The following is a 27,736-nucleotide window of genomic DNA, read 5'->3' as shown; positions in this document are numbered from 1 at the left end:
TCAACATCAACCAAGGATTTTCACACTCTACTGGCAATGCAATAGAGCTTTGCCACTGTACAAGTATTAGAATGATCTTTATCTGCAAGTAAGACGTTAACTCAAAGATCATGGGGTTATCTGGAGAACCTCAGCAACAAGGGTGAAATTAGACTACTGATATTCATGTAAGGTTGGACTCAGCCTTCCATCCTTCCGAGGTCGGTAAAATGGGTACCCAGCTTGCTGGGGGGTAAAGGGTAATGACTGGGGAAGGCACTGGCAAACCACCCCGTATTGAGTCTGCCATGAAAATGCTAGAGGGTGCCATCCCAAGGGTCAGACATGACCCGGTGCTTGCACAGGGGATACCTTTACCTTTTTATTCATGTTCAAATCACAAAGCAATAGAATATGAGTAGTCACTTCAATTGCACCCGCATGGCAAGGGCACAGTCGATCCTTCACAGGCAAACATGACGTAATCTTCCACTAAGCATTGTTGATGCAGCATGGAGAGAGGCCAGCCATAGTTACTGGCAAAACGGCAGGGTCTGAAGCTAGTAGACCATGGCCCCACGACCACAGGGCCTGGGATACCCACAACAGCTGGGATTTTTGCATAAATCACATGTTTCCAAGCAACTCCCCTCCCTGAACATAGATTCACAGCGTTTATCTACTGGATTTCAACCACTTGAGTTGCTGATGAAGGTACAATGTAGGCTTTGGAAGCGAGCGGCTCGACTCGCCCTGTTCTAAATGATCCACTCTAGTCAGCCTGCCCTGACTGGCTACAGGAACTACCAAAGGGAGAAAATGTACGCCAAGAAAAAAAAAACTGAGAGACAGCCTGACACCCTTCCAACACAAAGTTCAAGAAAGATTCTGTTGTTATCTCGCTCGCCATCAATCAGCTCTTTAGGACCAAGCTTTAATGTGGGAAAGGCTTTGAGTGCATTCATCCATAAAGAGAATAGTGGGAATCTTTTTGCTGTACAGGGGATGAGTACAAGAAGAACTGCCATGTGTAAGCCTTTGAGCATGATGGAAAATGACATTATTAACAAAACAGAACAAGGTTACTCACCTCGTACTGGTCTCCAGGACAAAGTCGAGCAAAGCCGGCCAAACCTAGAAGTGAATCACGTTCAAGATCTATTTCAGAAGAACTGGTTATACCTCCCCCCCCATTTTAGTAGTCCTACAGCCAACATCACACAACATTGCCAAAGAACTTATGCTACTGAATGACTTGGATACCACCCTGTGTCTTTTTCTCATCATTCGGGAAGATATAGGATGTTCCAACCAATTCCTTCATCTGTCTCAGAAAATGGGCATGGGTGGAGACCTGATTTATGTTTCTGTACCTAGAGTTGATGGGACATATGGGACCCTCCAAGCAAATAGAAGTAGGAGTGGGATAATGTGAACCAGTGAAAATGGATTTATTTATTGGGACTGGATAATCTAAGAATTAAATTACTTTGGATTCTAAATGCCTAATTTTTCACCATCCTGGCAGAATCTGAATTCTTACCAGTACCCTAGGGCTCTCACTGGGGCTATCCAAGAATAAAAAACTCCCAACCACAACTTTCAAATAGGACCGTCACATTACACATTTCTTAAAAATTCATCCCCTCCCCCCAGGGCATCATTGTTCCAATAAGTCATAGTTCTACTGAAGAGGGAAAATACCTTCTCTGCAGCACCCACATTGCATTTACGGGGAATTTACACTTGTGGGTGCCAGAGCAAACCTGCGGCTCTAGACTGCAGCCCATATGTTGTAGGTGTTTAATGAAGCATAATAAGTACAGCACAAAGAAAGTCCAGATTAAAATGAAAATGAGAGTTGCATCTGCAACATCAGTGTTGTCATGTACACTTGGAACCCCCATCCCCAAAGTCTATGAACCCTGATAGATTCTTGTTGAGAGAAGGATTTTATCATAATCTAGATCAGGGGTAGTCAAACTGCGGCCCTCCAGATGTCCATGGACTACAATTCCCAGGAGCCCCCTGCCAGCAAATGCTGGCAAGGGCTCCTGGGAATTGTAGTCCATGGACATCTGGAGGGCCGCAGTTTGACTACCCCGATCTAGACAGTTACTCTTTGGTCACAGAATATGGTCCCAAACTACAAGATATAGCCTTATATCTTGTAGTTTCACATGATTATGGTTTAATCTATACAGGCAGAGTAACAACATGAATTTTGGTTGCCAACCTCCAGGCAGGGCCTGGAAATCTCCTGGAATTATTCCTGTTCTTCAGATGACATAAATCAGTTTCCCTGGAGAACAAAACTGTTTTGGAAGATGAGCTCTGTGGCATTGTACTTTGCTGAGCTCCTTCCCCTGGTTTCACCTCCAAAATTTCCAGGAATTTCCTAACCCGGAGCCGGTAACCCTAAAACACTGGTGACTTACAACCAGTTTGTCTTGCTACAACGCTCTCAGCAATACTGCATGTAGCTTTTCACCCTGATATGTCCCAAAGTGCAACATCATGATTACTCAATCAACATAAAGTCTGTATAAATGACAGGGTCTCAGATATATGGGCACACCCAAGAAAGCCAAATGTGTAATTGGGGTTGGGGGGAGGGGGGGATGCTTCTGCACTGCATTGCTACTTTCTACCTGTAGGTGGCAGCAGTCCCTCAAGTCCCAGCCCCCTTTAAAGATTTCCATCAAAGAGTCTGGAGAATGCATCCAACTTCCCAGCCTGTCTAATAATTACGCTGCTATCACTAAGCACCTTGGAACATTCCACAAAATTAGTCTGAGGTAAGAATGAATTGGACAGGTGACTCTGACATGCTGAAAGCCTACATTTGTAACATTGTAGAGAACTGCCTCCTGATATTGTCCATTTGTTCGAATAAGATCCTTTTCCCATGAAATACTTCCTGTACCTGTACCTGCACCTGCGGAGGTTAAGCAGGTAGCAACCATGAGCCATCTACTGTACCTTGCCCTTGGAACACTCTGCTCCTCAGGGTTTGCCCAGGGCCTTCTTTACTGGCCTTCGGGCACCGGAGCACGATGTTTCTTGCTTTAGCTGGAGTGTTCCATCTGGTTTAGCTTTTTCTTTTGGTCGGCATCCAGTGGCTGTTTTGCGGATATCATGCTCAATGCTCTTTTTAGATTTCGGTTTGTGGTTTTTATATTTTTATTTCATGGTTTTGTTTTATGGGATGCCACAAGTTTGTGGAGAGGCAGCATATATTTTTTAATTTACTTTTAAAATTATTTATTTATTCCTGGAACTGGGGACATCACCATTTCATCTTATTAGCATGGAACAACCAGCCATTCCATGTTTTAAATGCATGTAGAATTACTTTTCGTTTTCTACATTGCCTCCCGCCACTTCCCAGAGGACCTCAGAGCAGCGCTTCAGCCTCTGGACATTCTTTTGAGGTTTGTGCATCTGAGCAACCGTGTCTTGCTCAAAGCCACAGAGTGAACTTTCTAGTTGGGTAGGGATTTCAACCACAATTCATCTGCACTTAAAAACAAACGTTAGCTAGAGGGGACCGAGGTTTCTCCCTCGTTTCATAAGCATTCTAAGAAGACAGCAGAGAATTAACTTTTAATATATTTTTTAATTTGTTAAATATTTATGGGGTGATATGCTCATATATGGTCATGTATGATGGGCCTGGAGGGGATGGGAAGGGGAGGCCCCCTGGGTGGGCATGTACACATCTATGCTTCCCAACCATATTCTGCACAATCGCACCACTTCTGGGGCTTCTCGAAACCTGAAGAATGTCTCAGGGGTTTCTCAATGGTAAAAAAGTTGAGGAAGGCTTCCTATACCAAAGGATCTATGCATCTGTATTTGTAGCATGCAAGCCTAGGAGGATTTACCTCATTACATACTTGACTGCCCATTTTGCATACAACCTGGGGCCAAATCTCTTGCTGATATTTTACCTTGTCTGAATTCTTATTCTCTTACTGAAAAGATAATCTTCCTCCTACCTGATTCTGATGAGTACGCAACACACAAAATGTCATTATATGGCAGCAAGGAAAATAAGAGCTAATGTTGTTACCAAAAGAGCAGTTACTTAATTTTTTTTTTTTAATTGAGACGCTATATGACCTTACTATATAAAACCATAATGGTTCATTTTATTTGACCGCATACTACTCGTAAATTTGTTACTTGTTTACATTGTGGTTGGTATTTTGTAAAGGTCTACAGTCATATACAAACAAAAGAGCAAAAATGATCCAGTGCTAATATTTAACACGGAAATAGCTGTCGGGCCAAACTGGGTTTCGGTGAGGACTGCAAACACAGCCCCATTATTTAGACTTTGACCAACGACAACTTCAAAGCACTGCAGCAACACCACTTGGACCCACACTGTCTAGGACAAGCTTGGCCCTACACAGTGTGCCAGAGCATCAGTCGTTCCGTTTCAGCCCAGGAATATTTGTCGTGGGAATTCTGTGTCACTTCCAGAAATTGCTCCAATCTCCCAGGTGCTGGCATTCTGACTTCCCAGGAACTCATTTCCTTTCTGCTGTCGTATAATGTTCACTAAAGCCACCGATATCCTAAGGGTTGGTCTGATCTATTTTGACACAGGTGTGGCGAGGAGCTCTGGTTCTGTTGCTAAGAGGAACTCTCACTTTGCCTGTGAAAGGAAACCACCCAAGCTGCCAGCCTCCCACCCTGCCCCTCAAGTAGAAGAACAAAGCAGCCCTCTGCAGGGCTCACATTACCTCCCACGTTCTAATTTATTTATTATTTTATAAATAATTTACATTTCCTAGCACTCTGATGCTGGCTCCGTCTCTCTTTTGATGCCTTAGTATGCCAACTTGTTCTCTGCTGCCCACACAGCTGATATCTACTGCAAATGTATGCACCTCTGGGCAAATAGAAGTAGGAGGTGGGGGGGATGTGAACCAGTGAACGTGGATTTATGTATTTATCATATGGCATGCATGTAATATTGCCACGAGATCCTAAGATTGTCTGGCTGCCAAGCAACAGGCATTCAGAGGTGGCTTTCCATGTCCTTCCCCATGTCACGACCCGGGTATTTCTCAGGGGTCGCCCTTCTGAGTACTAGCTGGGGCTGACTCTGCTTAGCTTCTGTGATGCTCAGTGAAACAGAATAATATCAAGCTGGCAAATTTATTTTTGTCCGAAGTGTCAAAATGAGCCCCTAGGTGGATTGCTCCTTTCAGATCCTTTGTTAGTGGCATTGTGTTAATTCTTTTCTTTGTATTCACAATCCAATATTTCTTTAATTTCAACAAGCGAGTCTGTGTTAGTGCTGTTTTTTTCTTTGCATTCACAATCCAATAATCTGATAAATCCAGCAAATGAGTCTACAATTTTCCAAATCACAATAGTATATTACTTTCACTGTGACTCTGGGAACCCATGGTCATAGCCTACAAAATGTTGAAATACCATCACTGCAGATGTATAAGTAATCTCAGAATTTTAGAATAACTCAGTAAAGATTGCTATAAAGGAAGGAGAAAAAGAACCGAGGAAGGAAAAGAGAAATGTAAGTATTTAATTAGGTACATACTGGTAAAGAATATATTATACCTATGATATAGGAGAAAAATAATTTAAATTTTATTTTAAATTACTTTATTTTTAACTTATCCAAAATCACTTTGAAAATTTATGTGTGCCTGACCACTGAAGAAGGTCACTGTGCTAAAACACGTTTGGTCTGGGTCATTTGGTCCTTGCTTAGTATTCTACCATTTGACTTTGTATGCGAGATTATGACTGAGGCCGAAAATTATTTTTAACTTCCTTTGTATTAAATACATGTATTTCCATATATCTGAGTTTTAAAAAAACCTATCTATGCATTGCCTTTGCATCATTAAGCCGCATATTAAAACATAAATAAAATAAATCACAAACACACACCACATCCCCCCCCCGGCAATACCATTTGTGCCCACCCATAAAACAAGGGGGGGGGGAGAACATGAAGATTCTTTGGATATAAAGCAGAGAGAGGTTCTGAAGCTTTAATAACAAAAAGAGCAGGAGAGAGAAAACAAACCTCTTATCTAAATTGGTTCATGCTCTCAAGTCTTTCCAGAGCTCTCGCTCTGTTTGCTTGTGGGGGGAAAGGAAAAAAAGGAAAGACAAGCCAATTACCTTTCATCTTGATACAGAACTCCCCCATTAGATTCTCCAGCTCTCCTTCAATAGTACACATATTCTGTGTGGAAAAACATATCCAAAGACTGTTATATTAAAGATGGATTATACCTGTTTCTGAGGCAACCTTGAGTAGATGCTCAAAAAAGAGCCCACAGGAGAAGAAAAAGAAGGAGCTCTAGGTCATGTGGGAATGGATGGTGGGGCTGGACCCTTGAAAACTTGAGTCAGCAGTCCAGCTGTCTCTCCTAATTTCCACAGAGATAGATTTATATCATGGCGTCATAAAATATGGGAGCAAGCAACCATTTCTTCTGCCTTTGGGATTCAGCCTAAAAATCCTTCATTAGTCTTCCTTGCAAGACTTTTGGAAATGTCAATGGTGGCTTCCCAGTGCATTTTTGCACTGTGAAATATTCAGTACTGCCCATGTCCTCTAAGGTAGCAATCCCCAACCTGTGGGCTGCAGACCACATGTGGTCCTTCGACTAATTGGAGGTGGGCCCCGAAGGACACCTTCTCCCCCCCCGGCCCTTTACTTCATCCCCCCCCCCAGCCCTTTACAACACACTTCATTGTTGTGGCGTGTCTGTATCTTATTTTGAAGGGATGTTTAAACATTACCATAGCAATCAGAGAGTGCTAGGTCAGTGGTTGAGAGTAGAGGAGTAAACTACCCCCCCCACCGGGCCTCAGTAAAAGACGTTGAGTGGTCCCCGGTGAGTGGTCCCCAGCGTTGAGTGGTCCCCGGTGATAAAAAGGTTGGGGACCACTGCTCTAAGGTGATGTGCTTGCCAAGTAGGCATCTGCAGTGGGCTGAGACTGGGTCCTCTTAGTACTCCTGCTTTAGGTTAAACTGATACAGCTGCTTCTCTCTACAATAATTTCCCAGCCAGCAGATCAACTCTCCCACACTTATTCTACCATCAAACAAAGATTCCTATACCTCATTGTTCTGAAACAATGACTGAAAAAAATTAAATGGAATCCACAGGGGAGTTCTTTTACACTTTTTCAGGGGAAATTTCTGTGACATTAATGGTTTGATCTAAAAATGGCTAGACTAGTCTAGGGATCCACAGCATGGCACCCACCAACACATTACTTTGTGCCTGTCAAGTATTTTTAGAAAATGGGTAGGCTAAAATAGGGCTTTTGCCCAGCAAGAACTTCTGATTGGTTGTGCAGATTTTTATGAATGTTACATTGGTAGCAGCACAAATATATTTACTGTGTGATTGAAGCAGCCATATTATGATTGGTTCTGTCTCTTGAAGCAGCCATTATGTGGACCACGAAAAAAGGATGGTTTGAAATTTGTATAATAACAGAAGAAAGAATCTACCCTAGGCTATAATAAACAATTTCACAATAAATGTAACTAAAAGTGTCATCTCTTCTTTTAATAGAACAACCAAAACGGCCTCCAGGAAGTTTCCCCGTACCTGTGAGCCAAAGGCCATATATATATTATTTAAATTCTGCCAAGAAGAATTGATCCTATTGAAGGACTTCACTAGCAAACATTAAGTTGAAAAACAACCACTGATGAAAACTCACTTGAAAACGGTTTTAATCTGGAGGCCGTTTTGGTTGTTCTATTAAAAGAAGAGATGACACTTTTAGTTACATTTATTGTGAAATTGTTTATTATAGCCTAGGGTAGGTTCTTTCTTCTGTTATTATTGCAGCCATTTTGTGGCACTGCCTACCATGATGCGTCAGATTTCCAAAGGTGCTCAGAGGTCAAAAAAGTTGTGGATCCCTGGGCTAGTCAATCATGTTGAGTGTGAGAAGAAATAAGGTTCAAGTGTCACTTAACAAGCTTTACTTGAAGCCTAATGTTCCTAACATTCACAAGAGGGTGGCCATATTATAGACAATGGACGGCAGAAAAGCAGCACACGACAGTCTGTCATTATAATCAGGGATTATTCATTGAAGGGTATGGAATGCGGTCCTTTAAAAATCCTGCAATCTGTTTCCCCTTTGCAGTTCAGTCGATGTCTTCACAATGACCAGTGGCAAAGTCAGCCTTCCGAAGAACATGGCAAATAGATAACTACATACCTCTGTAAAATCAGAGTCCAGTAGCATCTTTAAAATTTATTCAAGGTTTATTCAAGATTTATTCAACAAAGATTTATTCAAGGTGTGAGCTTTCGAGTGCAAGACTGGACTCTGATTTTATTGTGCTACTTCAGACCATCACAGCTACCCATTTGAATCAATACATACCTCCGTGTATTCTTTGTAACTTTTGTTGACTTCTGACAAACTCTCCCGGGCTGCCTTGCTGGCAGGGGACACTCCAAAGGCTTGCTTCATTTTGCTGGCACCGTCACGGAGCCGTCTTTGGATACAGTAGGCTTCAAAGAGTTCATCTACCTGGTAAGGAGGGGGGAAAAAAAACAAAAAAACAGAGGCCCAGTTTAAATAAAAAAATCAGCTCAAAGGAAGTCGAATGTGTCAGTTCTGAATGGCTTCTTTAGACAGATCAATGCGGAAACGACTTTCGTACCGATGCCATGTCTTTGTTTTGGAAACAATTCCTTGTGGTGGCCGCATCCTCTTCTTTGCAAGCTCACTATGACAACAATGGATCTGCCAGGCACTTCAGCCTGCCAGATTTCTAATTATTTATCTGGGTTTTGTACAACCCTTCATGTCTCTCATTAAGCATCCTTTAAAAAGCCATGTTGCTTTGAATAAGGGGGTCCATGGTTGCCTGTTTTGAAGCCTTATTTATTTCTCGGAACAATACAGAGCATTAGTGTGCCCTTGTGTTCTGAAGAGCCACTTCAGCAGGTAGAAAAAAGAGAATACTTCCCTTCCGAAATCAAGGCTTGCCTGTCATTGCTGGTAATGTCAATGATAATGTTTGCAGAATAGCACACGCCACAGGCAGTGATCATGGTTAATCTGGGCCCATTCTGCATACATTGGATAATGCGCTTTCAATGTGCTTTTGCAGCTGGATTTTCCAGTGCAGAACAGGATAATCTACATCTAAAGTGCATTGAAAGTGCCTTATCTGATTTGTGCGGAATGGGCCCTGGCCAGCTGAATCAAAACTAGATATCGAAGCCCAGATCAACGGATGAGCTGTCCAAAGACTCAAAGTCCCAATGAATTTTGCATAGCATGACAGAGTACGATTGCTTAAGCAATGTACCACTTAAAAAAAAACTTTTTGTGACTGATTCTAAATTTCTGCTGAAGGACAACAGATCCCATGTATGACAGAAGTACAAACACTCCTCTTTACATTGTGTTTTCTGTTCAGAATCAACTGAGCTCAGCTTCAGAGCCTTGCAAGGAAATTCAAAGCAGAGTGGCCCCCTTATAAGACCACTGATTTGGGGAGCATAGGGAACAGCAGCCATAAAGGGCACATGACATGCGCTGCCTATCTTTCTTTGTGTGAAACTCACACTTGGTTCACTCATGCAATGGAAATGAGGATGCTTCTTGCCATAGCCCTGACAGCCCTGTGACCAAGAGTAGTGACTTTTGAAAGGAATACAGAAGGCTGCTGGGGGAATGAGAAGACTAACAACACTTCCACAAACTCACTCAGCTCAAAGAAGTATTGGACCCCAGCCAGCGTGGTTAGAACGGTAGGACTGTGTATCTTTTCAACAGCACAATGACATTTCATTAAAAAAAAAACCCAACCATCTTGAGATGCAGATATCTGTTTACATTCCTTTTACTGCTAAACCAGTTCTTAATACTCAGCACTTGTGGCAGATCGACCAGTCAATTTAACAAGGCTTTACACGACATGGCATTTGAAGGTCAGGCTGCCTGTCTCCAGTCTAAAGAGCTACTATAAATAGTTGTCATTTGCTGTTTACTTCTGTTAACAAGGGTGGTGAACAACATTCTCTCTCTCTCTCTCTCTTCCCCCGCCCCCTTGCCTGAGCAGATACATTTGCTATGGTGGAGGAGACCTGTCATTTGTAACTATAGTTCCTGTTTCCCTTGCTTTGTTTTCGGTTCCATCCAATCCAGCTATTTGTAGGCATAAATATAAATGAAATCTTCTGTACAGTTCCATTTTTTTTAATTATCTAGAGTAGTTGTTCATGTTTTTGCCTTATGAAATCTTGCTTCACGTGAAGCTGGTGTTAACAGAACAGAAAGCGTAGTCTGTTGAACATTTTAAAGTTAGGATTTAGCTCCGTACCAATTCACTCTTCGGAACACTGAAATCATTTTGTTCTGAGTAGGAGGGCCTTGAACACAAAGTGCGCTACGGCATGAAATGTTGCTGGCAGGGAACATGTTATTTGGAATCTGTTCCCCTGGCGAATATTTGACATGTGAGTTTGGGAATATTGAAGGCATGGGAATAATGAAGACAACAGATCTATACTGTGGGATATGACTGCAGGAAATATGAAGTGCTATACTAGGGGACACAAGTGAAATGTAGGCAAAAACGTGCATGCCGTCACTAACATAGGGTTACCTGGACTTTAGTAGCCCAGCCTTCACTGACCCTGGGCCCTTTAACGTGCCTCTATGCACAAGACTACTCCCATAAAAATAACTGTATCGTTATTTAAACCAGGAGTCCCCAACCTTGCTGAGCATGTGGGCCCTGAGATGGCAATGGTAGGCACACCAAGCAAAAAAAATAACACACAATGGGTGCTGCAGGAGACTTCAGTACTCAGCTCCTGTGTGGTGAAAACACTACGCATTTCTTGTAAATTCCCTCATAGGCTGAACTTTCTCCTCATTTTACGCCCCCCAGAACAATGCCTGTATAGCATAACCTAAAACTATTTGAAGAGATGCCAGTCGGTCAGTCAGTCACCTTTAATTGGCATAAACTGAAGAGACGCTTTGTGAGGGTGTTTCGGTAGAATGCCAAATGATACTAAACAAGTTTTCGATAAATAGTTTAAGGACAAAGTGGGAAACAAGATGAAAGGATAGCTGATTACCTTGCTGATGTGGAATTCCAACTTTCTCATATATCTTTCAATAGCTTTAATTTGCTGTAAAATAAATTTAAAATTGCTGGCGTGAGAAGAATGAACAAAATCAGCACAACCAATGTACACATTCATAGAACTTGCTACCTAAATCAGTTCATCCTTCAAAGCACACAAGCACTTTGGATTTCATTGGATGTGGGTTTATTTGTGTTTGGGATATAAGGCAGAATAATAAACTTTAAATGTCATTCTACTGCCTAAAATAAATAAAAGTATTTGTGATTTTATTTTACAGACAAGGTTTTTAGACTAACGCAAGCAATTCATTTCCAGATTTAGTTCGGTTCCCTCTAAACTCAAGTGATATCTTGTTCTAAATATCGTTTAACAAGATTGCGTATTTACTGAGCAGCTGTACATGGCAAAAGTCATGGGCCACAGTCTTCAATCAGCCTTTAAAATAATTCTTCTGGCTGGCAAGTGGCTGTTGTAAATGGAATAATTTAAAGACTCAAGATGGACAGCCTGATCCTGCCCTCTTCTTTAACTCTGACACAACTTCAGGTGGGTTTGCCCAAATTCACTGCACCAATCAGTCAGTCAGTCACTTATTACGGTCCTTGACCAATACCAAAACAATACACAATAACAATTGTGGTTCAAAGTATAAAATATACAGTAAAAGGTAAAGGTAAAGGTATCCCCTGTGCAAGCACCGAGTCATGTCTGACCCTTGGGGTGACGCCCTCTAGCGTTTTCTTGGCAGACTCAATACGGGGTGGTTTGCCAGTGCCTTCCCCAGTCATCACCGTTTACCCCCCAGCAAGCTGGGTACTCATTTTACCGACCTCGGAAGGATGGAAGGCTGAGTCAACCTCGAGCCGGCTGCTGGGATTGAACTCCCAACCTCATGGGCAGACAGATATATACAAATGTGCTTATGGACCATTTTAAAATTAATAAAAAATTATATAATAAAAAATCGAGATTATAAAATTTAATCTATTCTAACCTCAGTTATCATGTATAGAGTTTCTGATCTTACAAACTTGAGCACAGAATCTAGCTACCTGGCCTGTCATCTGATGGTTCCTGATTCCCTGCACCTTAACCTCTGCTGCAAGGAAGGACTATGCTCTGCTCTGTTTATTGCATTACAGTGGACCAATAGGGCAACTTACCTTGTCTAGATCGTACAGCACCCCCTATAATGAATGAATTGAGAAGATTAATTAGTACAGAAGATGTTATTCCAAGGATAGCCATGTTATATGGCTAGGCACAGTATCAAAATGATTTCAACATGAACCATAAATTAAGGTCCTACTGAATAAGTGCACATGAAATTATTATACAAAACAGAAAAATAATCCATTTGGCCTGGTTAGAAAATAAAAGACTTCTTAAGCTTGCTTTGGTGACTCATGTTAGGTGAAAGAGGAATGCACAAGGACTGAACCAGGAATCTTCTGCTTAGAAAGAAGATGCAAGATATGCTAACTCGGCAGCTGCTTCAAAATTTTGCTCCGTCTTCCTGTTTTCTCCTGGGTTAGAATATAATGCCCTAAACTAGATAGCCCAGACTAACCTGGCCTTGTTAGATTTTGGAAGCAGGGTTAGCCTAACCTTAAGTGAATGATTTCTCCCATTTCATGTCCATCAGATTTCCCCTCATGTAGGAAAAATGATGACGGATGCCCACTCTCCAGTGTCAATTGCCCTTTGCAGCATGTCTTGAAAGGGGTTGGACAAATTGGGAGGCTAGAGAAAGTGCCGAGCAAATTTTTGGTTCTTTCATCATCCTACACCTGGCATAACTGGGCTTCCTATTAATAGCATTACAGAAGAACTGCTCAGGTATCCACACAAGATAATTACTATCAGAGACAGGGAGAAATGGCGGGGTGGTTCCACCTTGAGTAGAGACATGATGAGAATACTGAACAAGGCAAGATGAATGAGATGGGTGCTCCAGTATTGGTCAGGTGTACATCACAGTAATTCAAATTTTCTAAGTGAGACAACACAATTCTTAAGTACTGATTAACATAATCGTACATTTCAAGGAAGAGAGATTGGTTGAAAAGACCCTTGTATGAATATTTTCATTACATCAAAAATTTGCCCTACAAGAGGGAAGATTTCTATCAGCTAATACATTCTTGACACAAGCGCTCTTTTGAACATATGTATCAAATTCGAGACAGTGTGATTTGTTTCAAATAGCATGATGCCAGCATCTCAGCCCTGCTTTAAATTCTGCTCATGATCCACTAATTTACTAAGAAACGCCAGTCCCTGCTCATGAGCTCAATGATGAGACCTACCAGGCGTGAGTTTCTTTTCATGTCCTTCAACTGAGCAGTCAACTTATCCAGCTCTGTCTGATGCACTTCTAGATATTCACTGTAAACAGAAACCAAAAACAGAACATCAGCTCTGTTCCATTTCAGCATTTCAGTGCTGATTCCTGATCTCTGTGACGGGCAAAATCTGTTTCCCAAAATAATGTGCTTGCCACAAATTATGCGAGCAAGTAAATGAGTTCAATGAAACCATGGTGAGAACCAGTCCCCCATCCCCCACTCACGCAACGTACAATTAAATCAAGTAATAAAAGTGCCAATTATATTACACTATGAAATTGAAAACAAAATAATATGAATACAGATATTGGTAAGGTATACAAAAAAAAAAGCATGCAACTTCAGGATGCATAAATGAAGCATTGTTTTGTTAATATTCAAATAGTCAATTAATTTATTTTAACCAAACATGAGACTTAAATTTGTTTTCTGTAACTTGTTAGAAATTTAAAAGGTAACTATAAATCACTTCCAAAAACTGCTGATTGTGTAATTGATGTGTCTGCTTCTAAGCTCGCCACACCCTCACATGTGTCTTGCAAATTTACAAAGTATAAACTGAACCCCAAGTACTGAGAGGAATGCTGTTCACGGGGTGGATTTTTCTCCCTCCACCTTCCTACTGCAGCCTCCCCACCACCACCACCACGCAGGGTTATGGGACCTCATGGAGACAATGCAAATAGATGTTAAACTCTTATTTCTATCAGGGAATCAATTTTGTCTTGACAGGAGATCAGCTCTTACTCGAGTCCGTTCTTTAATGCCTTGTAAACCTCTTCCATCCTTTCAGGCTGAGGCTCTTTAGGGGTGCTGTTGCTCTTGTGTCCCAGGTTGTGTGTCTTCTTCACTTTTGCCTGGGGTTTCTTGAGGGCAGAGGGATTTTCAATAAAGGAGTTGCACCTAGAAGAACATTAAGAATGTCAGGCAGGAAGGGAGGGAGGGAAAGAGCTGTAAACTACAAGGGTCTCTTCATCTCCAAAAGCATCATTGAAGGAGCTTGCCTTAACTTACCCTTTCCTGGGTAAAAGCAGTTGGCTTATTGCTGTGCCTGCCACTATTTTATGGGCTAATTGGCCTGAGTCAACAAAGACAACAAACAGCCAGCATCTGGTATTTCCACTTGCTGACGCCTCCAATACCTTCACAGTTCCATTTCATTTGTTTTATTTAGCTACGGCTCAAAATAACTTGACTGCACACATGTACTGTGGGTAATGACAGGTTTAAACCATATTTTACATGTACAAGGAATTTTTAGAAAAGCTAATGGGAAAATATAACTGTGCAATTATGTGATATGTAGTAGTGATATGTAGTAGTATTGCACTTAATGGTAGTTGCAATATGGATCTTGCTGGCTGTTAGCTTCCTTGGTCATCATCAATACAATCTAACTGAGGAACTCTTTCCACAGCTTTTGTTTATTGAAATAGAAGAAGAGTTGGTTTTGATACCCTGCTTTTCAGTCCCCAAAGGAGTCTCAAAGCGGCTTACAATCGCAACTCTCAAACCCAGAAAGGGCATGGAATCGGAAGTAGTGTTCCAATATTTATTAGAATGGAAATTTCCCTCACATGACTTACTAAAATGAGAACAATATTTCTTGATTTACAATGAAAATAATAATCATGTCCTTATTGACCTTCCGCTATCAAATTTTTAAAAAATTACATTCCCTCTGAGAAGTAAAGATAAGACAGACACAAGTTTACCTACAATAGAAGACTGGATTGTCAAGTTATTAGAATTGGTGGAAATGGATAAGCTAACTGCTTTAGTTAAAATCAACATCTACTTCTGCAACACAGTGACCTTTTCCGCACCAGGAATCTGGCCTGCCTCACCGCTCATCCAGTTGCAGAGCTAATTTCCACTTCTGGATGACATCAGTCTGGAAGCAGAAACTTGCCCAGTGACTGGACGAGCACTACACTGGGCCGGATTCCTGGTGCAGAAAAGGCCAGTGGAAACCTTTTATTGACTTTCTCCAGGGGAGGGGAAAAATAGATGGATAATCTATGGATTTGAAGATTAAATAATGTAGATCTTTGACTACGTACAATATAAATAAAAGTGACTAACGATTAGAGGATGGACAAGACTTAATTTGGTTAGAGGTAAAGTAAAATAATGATGTATCATTATCAACTAATGCAATCCTATATTGTAATGTAAAAGATATGAAATGGCTGTATGTTCTTTTTCTTATAACCCTTTTCTGAGCTGTCCTATCCTATATTAATATTAAAAATCATTGGGGGGGGGGGAAGGCAAGAAGGACACAGTGATATCTTTCACAAAATGGAATGACTCTAAATAGGCTATTGCTATCTGTTAAAAATAACTTTAATATCCGTAATCTGAGTTTAGAAAGGCCACATTTATTTATCTGTTGGTTTCTATGTTTGCCATCTCAGTCTTGAAAACTCTGGCTGTCAATGATATGTGATGTCCTCAGAGGAGAAGTCAGCCTCCAGGTGGGATCTGGAGATCCCCTAGGATTACAACTCATTTCCAGAATACAAAGGACAGCTTCTCTGGAGAACATGGGTGTTCTGGAGGGTGGACTCTATGACATTGTGCCCCACTGAGGCCCCTGCCCTTTCCAGGCTCCATCCCCAAATCTCCCGGTGTTCTCAACCTGGACCTGATAACCCTCAAGGAGAATACATCCAACTATTTAAACCAAACTGGACCTGAAGAACGCCGGGCTACTTAAGTTGGAGCAGAGGTAATGGGGGTAAAGTCTGTGGAGGGAAAGATGGATATTCTTTTCATTGCCACCCATGTACCCACTCCAAGAGAACAGAGCAGAGAAAGAATCTTCTAAAGGTCAAAGGACAGGAAAGGTCTAGAACAGGGGTTGTCAACCTGTGGTCCTCCAGATGTTCATGGACTAACGCTGGCAGGGGCTCATGGGAATTGTAGTCCATGGACACCTGGAGGACCGCAGGTTGACTACCCCTGATCTAGGAGATACACTTTGGTGATGAAAGGATAGCTTCTTCCCTCTCCCTTAGTTTGGGGTAGTGTGTCACCAATGATGTTTTGGCCATGTTCAGAACTGTAGCGTGGATATCCTTTGCTATATAGATGACAGTGGAAAAGAGAGGGCAGATTCCCTAAGCATTTCTTCTCTGTGTTTGTGTGTTTACAGAATGAAAGGTTCGCTTTCCAGATAGTACTTGCCTGGATCGTCTTTCTTGAAGACCGCTGAAGCCAGCAAAGGACTGACTTCTAATAATCCCATTAGGGCCTCCTGGGGAGAATGACTGTGATCCTATTGACATGGTTTCGGGAAGCCTGGAAGACAGTCCTGCAACATAACAGTAAAAAGGTAGGTTACAAGGATAGGCAAGTTTTCAGTCACAGCCTAGCCTGATCTTGTTTGGAACAATTAAAGGGAGATAGATTGCAGGAGTTACAAAATGATTGAGCATTTGAAAGCCTCTTTCGTTGCAGTTTTTTCCCCGTCCATTGAAGCTCAGTTTTCAAAGTAATATCAGGCATCTCTACAGATAGGATTTCTGATTTAAATTTTTATTACAGGTTTTTAATTACATTAAAAAGCGCAGAAATAACAAAAGGGAAAAGTTTAAAGTGAGATAACAAGAAAAAGGGAAAGAAAAAGGGAAGAAAGCAATAGAAGAAATACATACAGAAGTCTTATACAGTTCATCATCCATTTATCATACATTAAGATACTTTGTTGTAGTTTAAAAATCCAGTCTAAAGTTATTCAGCAGCAGAAAGGATTTCTGAAACCTGTCCTTTCTCCCCCTGCCATTCTTCACTATCCCTTCCCATGTTATCAGGCTTTTGTGGAAAACCCACAGAATATTTCTGTTGTGCTGCTTTTTCTAACAAATGAGTTATCATGGTTTCCTCTAGAGTGACTTGGGCTACCTTTTGCAGATTATAGCAGCTGGCTAGTGTACACTTTATTTGTTCACATGCTGGGAAGGGGGGGACAACACACCAGCTCAACACACACCAAGCTGCTGGCTCACAGCAGCAGCAGTGCAAGGTAGCTGAAGCCAGCAGCTCAGGGTTCTTGTCAGACTAGGGATGCCAATCCCCAGGTGGGACCTGAGGAACCCCTGGATTTACAAATCATCTCCAAGAGACTGAGATCAGTTCCCCTGGAGAAAATGGCTGCTCTGGAGGGTAGACTCTATAGCACAATACTACACTGAGGTCCTTCTAGGAATGCCAGCCTCCAAGTGGAACCTGGGTGTCCCCTGGTTTTACAAGTCATCTCCAAGTAACTGAGATCAGCTCTCCTGGATAAAATGGCTGCTTTGAAGGATGGGCTCCATAGCAGGGCCGGATTCTCCTATAGGTTAACTAGGCTTCAGCCTAGGGCCTCAAGAGGGGCTTATATTCCACATTTTTTATAAAGGTTAGTACCAATCACAACATGTTTCATTCAACATATTGATATATATCACAGTAATGATGTATTTTATTATCTCCTATGTAATTTACAAACTTAAAAATGGGAGGTGAAAGGGCCACATAAGTGGAATAGCCTAGGGCCTCTTTTCATGTAAACCCAGTCCTGCTCCATAGCCTTATACTCCATAGTCCCACTTGAAGCCCTTCCCTGCCCCAATTCTGCCCACTCCTGGCCCCACCCCCAAAGTCTCCAGGTATTTCCCAAAGCTGGCAACCCTAGCCACTTCTGGCAGGCGGTACCCTAATTTCTTTTTCCTTCAAACTGATCACAAGGGACTGAACAACCGAGTCTCCTGTATTCTAAAAAATATTACATATGAAGTGCCATACTGCAAGAGAGACAGTAACGACATTCAGCCGAAGAATGATCCCTAACGATTGAATAGGTAATTGAATTGAACACACAAAGGATCTTGTAAAATTTCCATTTGTCTTTTTATTTGGCCAGTTGGTGCTAAAATGTCTTGTTCTCTGTTCACTAGCAGCAAAACCTCATTTGCTGATCTTAGGGTATAGGGATCAGGTGCTATATAAAAACACAATTCTTGAACGGCAAAAGGTAATGTGAAGCGGAAGGGACTAAGAACCTCTGGAGCATAGACAGCCCCTGTGTGACTCTGTGTTCTTCCCACTGAGAATTTTTGCCCTTTTGAACTATAACCTGAGCCTACAGGGAGGGCGGTATATAAATGTAATAAATAAATAAAATAAATGTTTGCATATCTTGCAAGTAAAACTTACCAAATAATGCCATGGTATATAATTTCTTTATTAGCTTCCAATGAAAAAAATGTTCCATAATTAAATGCTCCAAAATTAAAAGGCACGCAGCACAAACTAATTCAAAATGAACAGTCAGGATATAGTTTCAGTCATTCCCTCAACCAGTCTGATCTTCTAAATCTTGAAAGCTGTTAAGGTAGAAGATGACTATGTCATAGACCCAATCACATTCTATGGAAGTTGGCTGTGTGGGCTGCATCTTAGATTGTTTGCATCGTTGGCTGAAGGCTGCAATTTGTGATGGCCCTTTGATGCAGGAGTCCTTAAGCCTTGCCCTACCCCACCCATTTCCGAGTGTGACAGATCATGGCACTTAATCTCTGGTGCTAGAGTTGAAAGCTGTACAGTGCAGGAAGGAATGCTTTCTTTAAACATGCAGAGCAATCCTCATTTTACAACTTCCATCCTAGTCCACTAACCCGGCCATGTGTTCTCTCTCCTCATCCTGGAGAAGAGAAAAAAGACCTCAGGGTCTTTCCTTCTAGGATGGAAGTGTGTGTGTGTGTGTTGGGCGGCTCATTAGAAGGGAAGGGAGTAAACTCAACTGTGCATTTCCTTAAGAAGAACAATCGCCTTCCACTCATCACCTCTCCTTCTTAAAATCCCCCCTTCAAACCTCATTTGTTTGGTCATGCTTTTCCTGCATCATTCTGGGAGGCCTCTTTGTGCACCAGTTTTTTCAAGATATACCCTCAAGGGATCATCAAAAATATAAAATGTGAATATGGAAAATACACCTGCAAAATTTTGTGGCATCCTAAAAGGCTGACTGATTTATTGACATGTAAGCTTGAGCTAGAACCCTGTGTCAGATGCATTCAGTGAGGCTACAGGCAGTCGAATTATACGCATAGCATAGGAGAGGTTAAGAGGTGGGCAGATTGCAAATAATGGTTAAGAGAGCATGAAATGCAAGAGGTCTAGCTTGTGAAATTGCTAGATATTGATAGGAATGGCCAAACTGTGGCTCTCCAGATGTCCAGCTGTGCCAGGTCATCGGCCTATACCTCTTACTTCCAAGGCGGGGGGGGGGGGGGCATCTGGTTGGTTGGGGGTGGGAGGAGGGGTTTATCACTGCTTGGACATTTTTTAATGTAATTATACTGGGGTTTTAATGGGGATTTAGCTGAGGGAATAAAGTCAAAAATAAATAAAAATACCTATGTCTGATGGGTCTTCTGCAGTGCAAGCTTGGAAATGGGCAGGAGGGTTGGGGCAGGGTCCGGGGGGGGGGGCAATGGTGTCTCTATATCACTTCTGAGGTAAATCCTTAAGTAACGTAGCTCTAGGAATGGCTGGAAACCATACTGTAAAACCATAGAACTTCTAGTGATTCCTAATGTTGCCCTACACCATTTGTGGGTTTTCCTCAGATATAACAAAACAATGAATTCAACACTGCTGTTTTTAAAAGTCTCCCACCACCATTCATGGTGGTAGCTGGCAAAGAGGGCTGATCATCCCAGAATGTGTTCAGATTTGGATAACCCCTAGAAGTGAAGCATGTTAACTGCAAATCCAGGGGAAAAAAAGAGACTACTATTTCCACACAAGTACTTTTACTTAACAGAAAGCTTGAGAAAAGCATTTGTTCCATAAATGGATTGACATCCTTTTCCCCTGGTGCATTTTAATGCGATGAATTTAAGAGGCTTTGCTGTACCATCACCCACACAGGCATTTATATTCCATTGATTCCTGGCTAATTAGCAAAATTACAAGTGTGAAAGTCACTGCAATAAGCTAATTGTCAGGCATCTGGAGAGTTGACAATACTCGCCCCACTTCAGCACAAATACAAAATCCACTTCAGTACAACTAAAATAACTTGATCAATCAGATCTCCGTAGTTAAGCAGGGTCGACCGTGGCTACTATTTGGATGGGAGACCTCCAAGGACCTGGATGGAGTTCTTCCAAGGAACACCAAGGGATGTGATGGAGAGGCAAGCAATGGCAACACCACCTCTGAGTGTCTGGCTGTCAGACAATCCTTGGCTCTCCTGGCTACACTACATATACCATACGATGAATACATACAAATACACTGTGAATACAGCAGTATTCTCCTATCACACAGCATGCTTCTGAATTGTACCCAGATTTGAGCCTAGATATATTTTAATAAGGTTCCTCCAATCTAGGACTCCCTTTATAGCCAAAAGATATACTATCAGAGTCTCCAAGTCTGCAGCACTTTTCCAATTCACTTGGAACACGGAGGGCAATTCCGTTGTGCGAAGGGACGTGTGTGCAGAGCTGCTGATCAAGTGAAATGAATAGGAGAGCTGGTTAATACAAGAGCTCGAAATGCTCACTGCAGCACCCCCAGGACTCTGGATTAGTTAAAAAAATCATTTACTACGAAGCCATTGGGCTAAGCCCACTGAAGCATCGAGCCCTCCCAAATGATGCAGGGCATTTCCAATGAGCAGAATCATGATGAAATATTCAGGTTAAAAAAAGAAGAAGAATGGAACTGTGAAAAAGAGATAACCCTTTGGAAGTCACCAGCATGCGTGCCCTTTCCTGTAAATTTTGAATAAGAGGCAGAACAGATTTGAAAGAATATCTTTCATTTTTCTGGACTTTTGCACTATTTATATGTGTCGGGAATGCTATTCCTGCAAGTTTACAGGGGCTTTGAGCTCCTACAAAGATATGCCTAAAGTTGCAACTTGGTGAGAGCTAGTGTGGTGTGGTGTGGTGTGGTGTGGTGTGGTGTGGTGTGGTGTGGAGGGTAAAAGCAGCGGCCTCTAGTCTGGCAACACTTTATTTACAGTCTTTTCGACAGGTACAATCAATGCTGGGATATCAAAATGAGTAAAATGCTGATCAAAAACAACATAAAATGTTAAGAAGCATAAAATCACAATTTAAATAATGATCACTGTAAAGTTATAAACAGATGATGACTATTATAAAAATGCAAAGTAATTCATTTCCCTATAAAATGTTTACGCAATATAATGGCAGCAGCTGAAAATTTGGCGGTGCATAGGGTGGTTTGGGGGTTCTCATCATTTAAGAGTTTTTTTAACCTTTTCTTTTGTACCTCTCTAATATACTCTGTATTGTTTTGTCATCATATATGGGGCAGTGGAATAGAAAATGCTTCCATGATTCAACCTGATTCCTGGGGCAGGGGCATAGTCTCTGAAGGAGGGGGATTTTTTATATCGGCTCTCTGGTACTGCCATAGGCAAGGCAGCCAGTCAGTGACCTTGGGCCAGGTGCAGTTCTCTCAGAGTTCTCTCAGCCTCATCAGCCTCACAGTGTGGGAAGAAAGATAGACAATTGTGAAGTGCTTTGATATTCCATTGGGGAGTAAAAAGAGGGGTACAAAACATTCGTTCTTCGGCTATTCTCTTTTGAAATGTTTCAGTGCATGGCAATTGCTGCACAAATTAGACAGAGTTCCGTAAATCAGTTCTAGTATATTATTATGTGAGTCATCTACAGGTTCAGGATAAACTGTTCATGTATACCATAGAACTACACCAGCCATTGTACTGTACTTTCATTATTCTCCTGCTGCTCTTTTCTTCCAGCAACTAATATTATGAAGACTACAGTGGCAATTGCTGGGTGACATTTGCACAGAACAGTGAGTAATGCTGACCCTATTCTTCCAGTGCATTACTAAGAACATTTTCCTGGGAGGAAGCCCCATGGAATAATGCGTAGTAAATATGCTTAGAATGCCTTTCTTACACACCAGCTGCTGTACTTATGTACAAACGCTAAAGGTATTTAATTCTGGTTTTCTATTCAACTGCACTGAGAGAAGGTAAACTTGTCCCATAACCCTTTGCAAGTCGTTTTCTCCAGCTGTGCTGGCCAAGGTTGCTTTGGCTTCCCATTGTACCATAGGGATGTTAGATCAGCTTAGTCTGTTTGCAGCATGGGTTTAGGACTTCCATTTAAAAGAACAACAGAGAAGCTTCATGTGACTATAGTTTTACTTCCGGTGACTTCATCCACTCCCTTATTCGTTCTTATCATGCAGCACAATGCACTTACAGCTTCTTTGGCTTTTCTCCAACATACACTGTCATTTCCCTCCCTATTTTCTTTGCTCTCAAAATGTAATTTTCTGCACTATTGCCTGCTTTGCCGGACTAGTACTCTTTGTTTCTCAGTTTGCAAGCCCAAATGCACCATTCCAGGATTTAGCTCCATTGAATAACATGGGACATACTTTCATTGTCTGATGAAGTGTGCATGCACCTTCCCATGATTAAGGTCCATTGAATAACATGGGACATACTTCTGAGTATGTTTAGGATTGCTACCACCTCCACATGATTCCCCCCTTCTTACCTACAGTCCCATCCCACTGGTGGCAGCCAGTATCAACATATCAATACAACCAGCTGGGGTCCCATCCTAATCATTTTTGCAAACAGTGAGCTTGTCAGGTGGAGCTGAAAATCAAAGAGTGAGGCTAAGACGGTGCATGCATCTGCTAACCTCAGTCCTACCCCTTCTATGCCACATCACTGTCCACTTGTGCCCTCTGTAACAGCGTCAACTATTCTGCGACTTCTCCTCCAAGGACGGCTAGTGTCACCGGTAAAGTAATTTTGAACTGACCATATAGATAGAATTCTGGTGGGTAACAATATTGGTCGGAAGTAGCAGAAAAGAGTTTGAGTCCAGGGGCCCCTTTAAGACCAACCAAGTTTTATTCAAGGCATGAGGTTTCATGTACATAGTGTAGTTCATCAGAATAGTGAGACTTAGCTTGTTATTTCTGTAAGCCCCTTACTCTGTGCACTAATCCATGACCCACTCTCTATTTATATATGCGGTTTTGCAACTCCCATTTCATTGTCTGATGAAGTGTGCATGCACACAAAAGCTCACACCTTGAATAAAACTTAAGTTGGTCTTAAAGGTGCCCTTTGGTCTCTGTTCTGAGTTTACCAGAAATTTAGCAAGGAGAGAGATGAGGGTAAATAAATCCTTTCTGCCTTGGTGGAATACAAATACCCAAAATAAGTAAAATAAATGGGAGGAATGGCTCTAGAACAGGGGTAGTCAACCTGTGGTCCTCCAGATGTCCATGGACTACAATTCCCATGAGCCCCTGCCAGCGGTTTCTGGCAGGGGCTCATGGGAATTGTAGTCCATGGACATCTGGAGGACCACAGGTTGACTACCCCTGCTCTAGAAGAGCAGACAGCAGTGGATGAGGTATTTCAAGGGCCACTTCATACAGTGCGTTTTCCTATACACAAATAACCCCAATAATCCTCACTAAATATTCATCTGGACAAATTTAACATATGAAACATGTAATCATAGATATGGATAGCATGCAGACCTGGGATTTACTGATTCTGAAAAATTGGTCTTTGATTGTGGGAGCTTCTGCCATGATAAATCATGTTCATCTCCACTGGATTCCTGTCTTATTTTGGTGTTACCTCTGGAATTATTTTCCGAAGGACTCATTCAACAGAGAATGGGAAAAGTTCAATGTGAGAACAATAGATGAAAGGTTAACTGACAGCAGAAAACAGGTGTGACTATAAAAACAGTGCAAGTCTAGGCCACTATCCCACCAGTGAGGAAAGCAGCACCTTAAGTGTAAGTGTTAATGCATGTGAATTTAAACATATCTTGCAGAAAGTGCATGAGTAAAACAAAGGTGACGGGTGACACACAGAATGAGTAGGAAAAACGCTCAGGGCGGGGATGGATCAGCGGTTGACAAAAAGGGAAACCAAGATAAGACATTCTTCAGAACTGTAGTATTCACTCCTTTTGGATTTTGTTGTCCAAAGACAAAGAGATTCTGACAATCAAGCACTGAGCTACACTCCAAACCAGGGGTAGTCAACCTGTGGTCCGCCAGATGTCCATGGACTACAATTACCATGAGCCCCTGCCAGCCCAATCGACATCTGGAGGACCACAGGTTGACTACCCCTGCTCCAGACAAATACTAGTCTCCAAAAAGGAACATTGCCTTCTGCTTCTCAGCCTTTGGACTAAGATCAAGTGTGTAGCAGTGGTAGGGATCTATTTACATAACTTGCATCAAGAAAATATATTTGATTTTGCATATATGGCTACAATCCTACACAGGATTGTACCCTTCTGAGCTAACTGAATTTAATTAACTTAGAAGGGCCTAACTCTGGTTAGGATTGCACTGTATATCTCTGACACAGGAACCCCAGCCTCCAGGGGGGACCTGGGGATTCCTGGGAATTACAGCTCCTATCCAGGCTCAGTTCCCCAGGAGAAAATGGGGAACTCTGGCACTATACCCCACCAGAGTACTCCCTAGGCTCCATCCCCAAATCTCCAGGAGTCTCCGAATCTAGATTTAGCAACCCTACCTCCCCCTACCCTGCTGAGGGCCAAGGAGACTGGCAACCCTACTCTGACAACCCTACTCTGGCACCGGGGGGCGCTGGTCTGGAGGTGCCGCTAGACCTGCTCCTGGGGCCACTGGGAGACAAACCCTCAGATCTGCCAGCTGATGAGCAGTCTGAGCTCAGCCAAGTTGAAACACAGCCCTTCATCTTGGCTTATGTTAAGGCCCAGGACTAGATCCCTCCGAGCACTGAAGACTTACCAGAGGAGCAGTATCACAGAGGCATCAGACCAAGACCTCTGCAAGCCCGGGAATTAACCAGAACAGCTGTGATGGTGACAGTGATCTACCTTGGCAGCTGTCAGAAGATCAGTGCATATGGCAGCTCGCTGTCAAGGTAGAATGGGTCCAGCTGGGGTTCCTTCCTCTGTCAAGGATTAGCCCCAGGTGCAGGCCATTTGGCTGAGGGCTGCTTCACCCTGCTCTGACTATTTCAGAAGGGCCTTGAGGCAAGGTGCTTCATGGGGACAATGTGTGTGTTGCCCTTCCCATCTTCCCAGATGACTCCTGTTCTGGTTCACTATGGCAAAGCTCTGTTCCTGTAACTTCTGTCTCTTTGACCCTTGGCTTGTCTTTGTGGTGCTCTACCAGGTTGCAAATGATCTTGCCTCAAGGCCCTTCTGAAATACAGACAAGCTGTGTGGGGCAGCCCTCAGCCTAGTCCTCATCAGAAGAAGGAGGTACAGCTGAGCCCCTCTACCCTGATCTCCTGACAGCTGATCTCCTGACAGCTGTCACAGTAGATCACCTCCTCTGATGCTGCCATGTGGGACTTGCTGGGGTCTTTGCCTGGGACCGGCGGTGCTCTTCTTCTGGTGAGTCTTCAGGGCCGGCATACATGGGCACATCAGGTTGGGTGTCTATCTGGCTGGGACCAGGTTGCTCGTCTTCTGGGGCACTGGCTAGTCCTGATCCCCAACCTGATCTTCTGTGGTCAGATCTCCAGGTGCAATGAATCAGCTGCAACCTCTGTCATGCCCTCTGGTGGCTCTGTAGTGCCCTCTGGTGCAGCAGGGGGCATGACAATCTTCCCACCAGGCTCCAACTCTTCAACCTTTGGCTTGTCTTCAGTCCACACTCCAGCTCTTCCACCCGCGGCTCGTCTTCCAACCACGTTCCTGAATCTGGTCTGTGTTTTGACTCTCTCCCTGGCTTACAACTCTGACCCTGCTCAGCTCTACTCCCCTCCCCATTTGCTGTGAACTCTGCTCCCTTTGGCTCCTGACCTCCTGGACTGGACTCTGCCTCTGCCTGTACCTCTGCCTTGGCACAACCACCGGGCCGAGTAGGTGCAGTCAGGGAGGGCAGCATAAAAATGAAAATAATTAAAGATACTACTACTACTCCACGTACATCTCTGCTAATGAACTACGGACAGCAAAAATGGAACTTGGAGGCACCAAATTTTGAATAAAAGCGAATGGGAATTTGGACACATCAGCCATCTCATGGCATCCTTTTTGAATACAATCAGCTAGATTTGCCATTTTAATTTCTCTTGAATGCAGCATTTGGGCCTGTGCCTCTGTGGACATGATTAAGGCCTTGATTCCATAATTACATTCAAGCCTGTTAATTCAAAACAGCAAACCCCATTTGAATTGCAGATGTACAACACCCAAGTTTAAGATGCTGGAGGCGTATTGTGCACGTGATACAGGATTAGTTACCACTTAAATGCTACCCGTCCAGGGAAATCGAGATAAATAGAATTAACCAGATCTGACAGCATTCATCTTTACTGAACAGCAAGGTAATTCTCCTTTATCTCTCTTCCTTGCTTACGTTATGTGTCTAGGAATTTGTAACAACTAATCCTGTTTTCCACAGTTCTATCTCCACTCCGTACATGCTAACATATCTACTGTTTAGATGCTGCTAAGTAGGGCAGATAAGAAAAGCTTTGGTGTTTCGACTGAAAAATAAATCACACACACACACAATTCACATGACATTCAGATGAAAGCATTTCAGTTGAGGAGTTCTCTGAACCGCCCCCCCCCCCCGTTACTCCAACTGTAGGCCAGTCTCTCTCCCCCTCCTCTTAATCTAACTCAGAGAATTGTGATGCTAAAAGGCAGAAAGAAGAACCATGTACATTGTTCTGGAACCCGTCTATCTGACAGGCTAGTTCTGTCCATGCAAGGATTTAATCTGTGAACTACAATTACCATGAGCAACAATTACCATGAGCCCCTGCCAGCATGTGCTGGCAGGGGCTCATGGTAATTTTAGTCCATGGATATCTGGAGAACCAGTTTGACCATTTCTGCTCTAGACTTACTCTGCACAGAAAAACATAAATCTAACAGCCCAGTTCTAATTCACACATTACACTGAACGTGTGCACATGTACACCAGTTTAGTGTAGTGGTTAGGAGTGCAGGCTTCTAATCTGGCATGCTGGGTTCGATTCTGCGCTCCCCCACATGCAGCCAGCTGGGTGACCTTGGGCTCGCCACGGCACTGATAAAACTGTTCTGACAAAGCAGTAATATCAGGGCTCTCTCAGTCTCACCCACCCCACAGGGTGTCTGTTGTGGAGAGAGGAAAGGGAAGGTGACTGTAAGCTGCTTTGAGCCTCCTTCGGGTAGAGAAAAGCGGCATATAAGAACCAACTCTTCTTCTTTT

At 42.6% G+C, this 27,736-nt stretch overlaps 1 protein-coding gene across 7 annotated transcripts in view; it reads right to left on the bottom strand.

Moving 5' to 3' along the window:
• Window positions 1-27,736, bottom strand: part of RIPOR2 (RHO family interacting cell polarization regulator 2) — a 114,803-nt gene that overhangs the window by 22,235 nt on the left and 64,832 nt on the right. For all 7 annotated transcript variants that reach the window (XM_077353001.1, XM_077352994.1, XM_077352995.1 and 4 more), the window contains exons 2-9: window positions 16,664-16,790; window positions 14,219-14,374; window positions 13,433-13,511; window positions 12,287-12,310; window positions 11,112-11,165; window positions 8,392-8,541; window positions 6,151-6,214; window positions 1,070-1,113 (exon numbers count right to left, since the gene is read on the bottom strand). In XM_077353001.1, coding sequence (XP_077209116.1) covers window positions 1,070-1,113; window positions 6,151-6,214; window positions 8,392-8,541; window positions 11,112-11,165; window positions 12,287-12,310; window positions 13,433-13,511; window positions 14,219-14,374; window positions 16,664-16,790 — 698 coding nt within the window. The remainder of the gene's footprint in view (window positions 1-1,069; window positions 1,114-6,150; window positions 6,215-8,391; window positions 8,542-11,111; window positions 11,166-12,286; window positions 12,311-13,432; window positions 13,512-14,218; window positions 14,375-16,663; window positions 16,791-27,736) is intronic.

Source organism: Paroedura picta, chromosome 9 (genome assembly GCF_049243985.1).
Source record: "Paroedura picta isolate Pp20150507F chromosome 9, Ppicta_v3.0, whole genome shotgun sequence".
NCBI classification, from domain to species: domain Eukaryota; kingdom Metazoa; phylum Chordata; class Lepidosauria; order Squamata; family Gekkonidae; genus Paroedura; species Paroedura picta.
The sequence above is the reverse complement of the archived record's forward strand: the minus strand, read 5'-3'. Positions and strand labels throughout refer to the sequence as shown.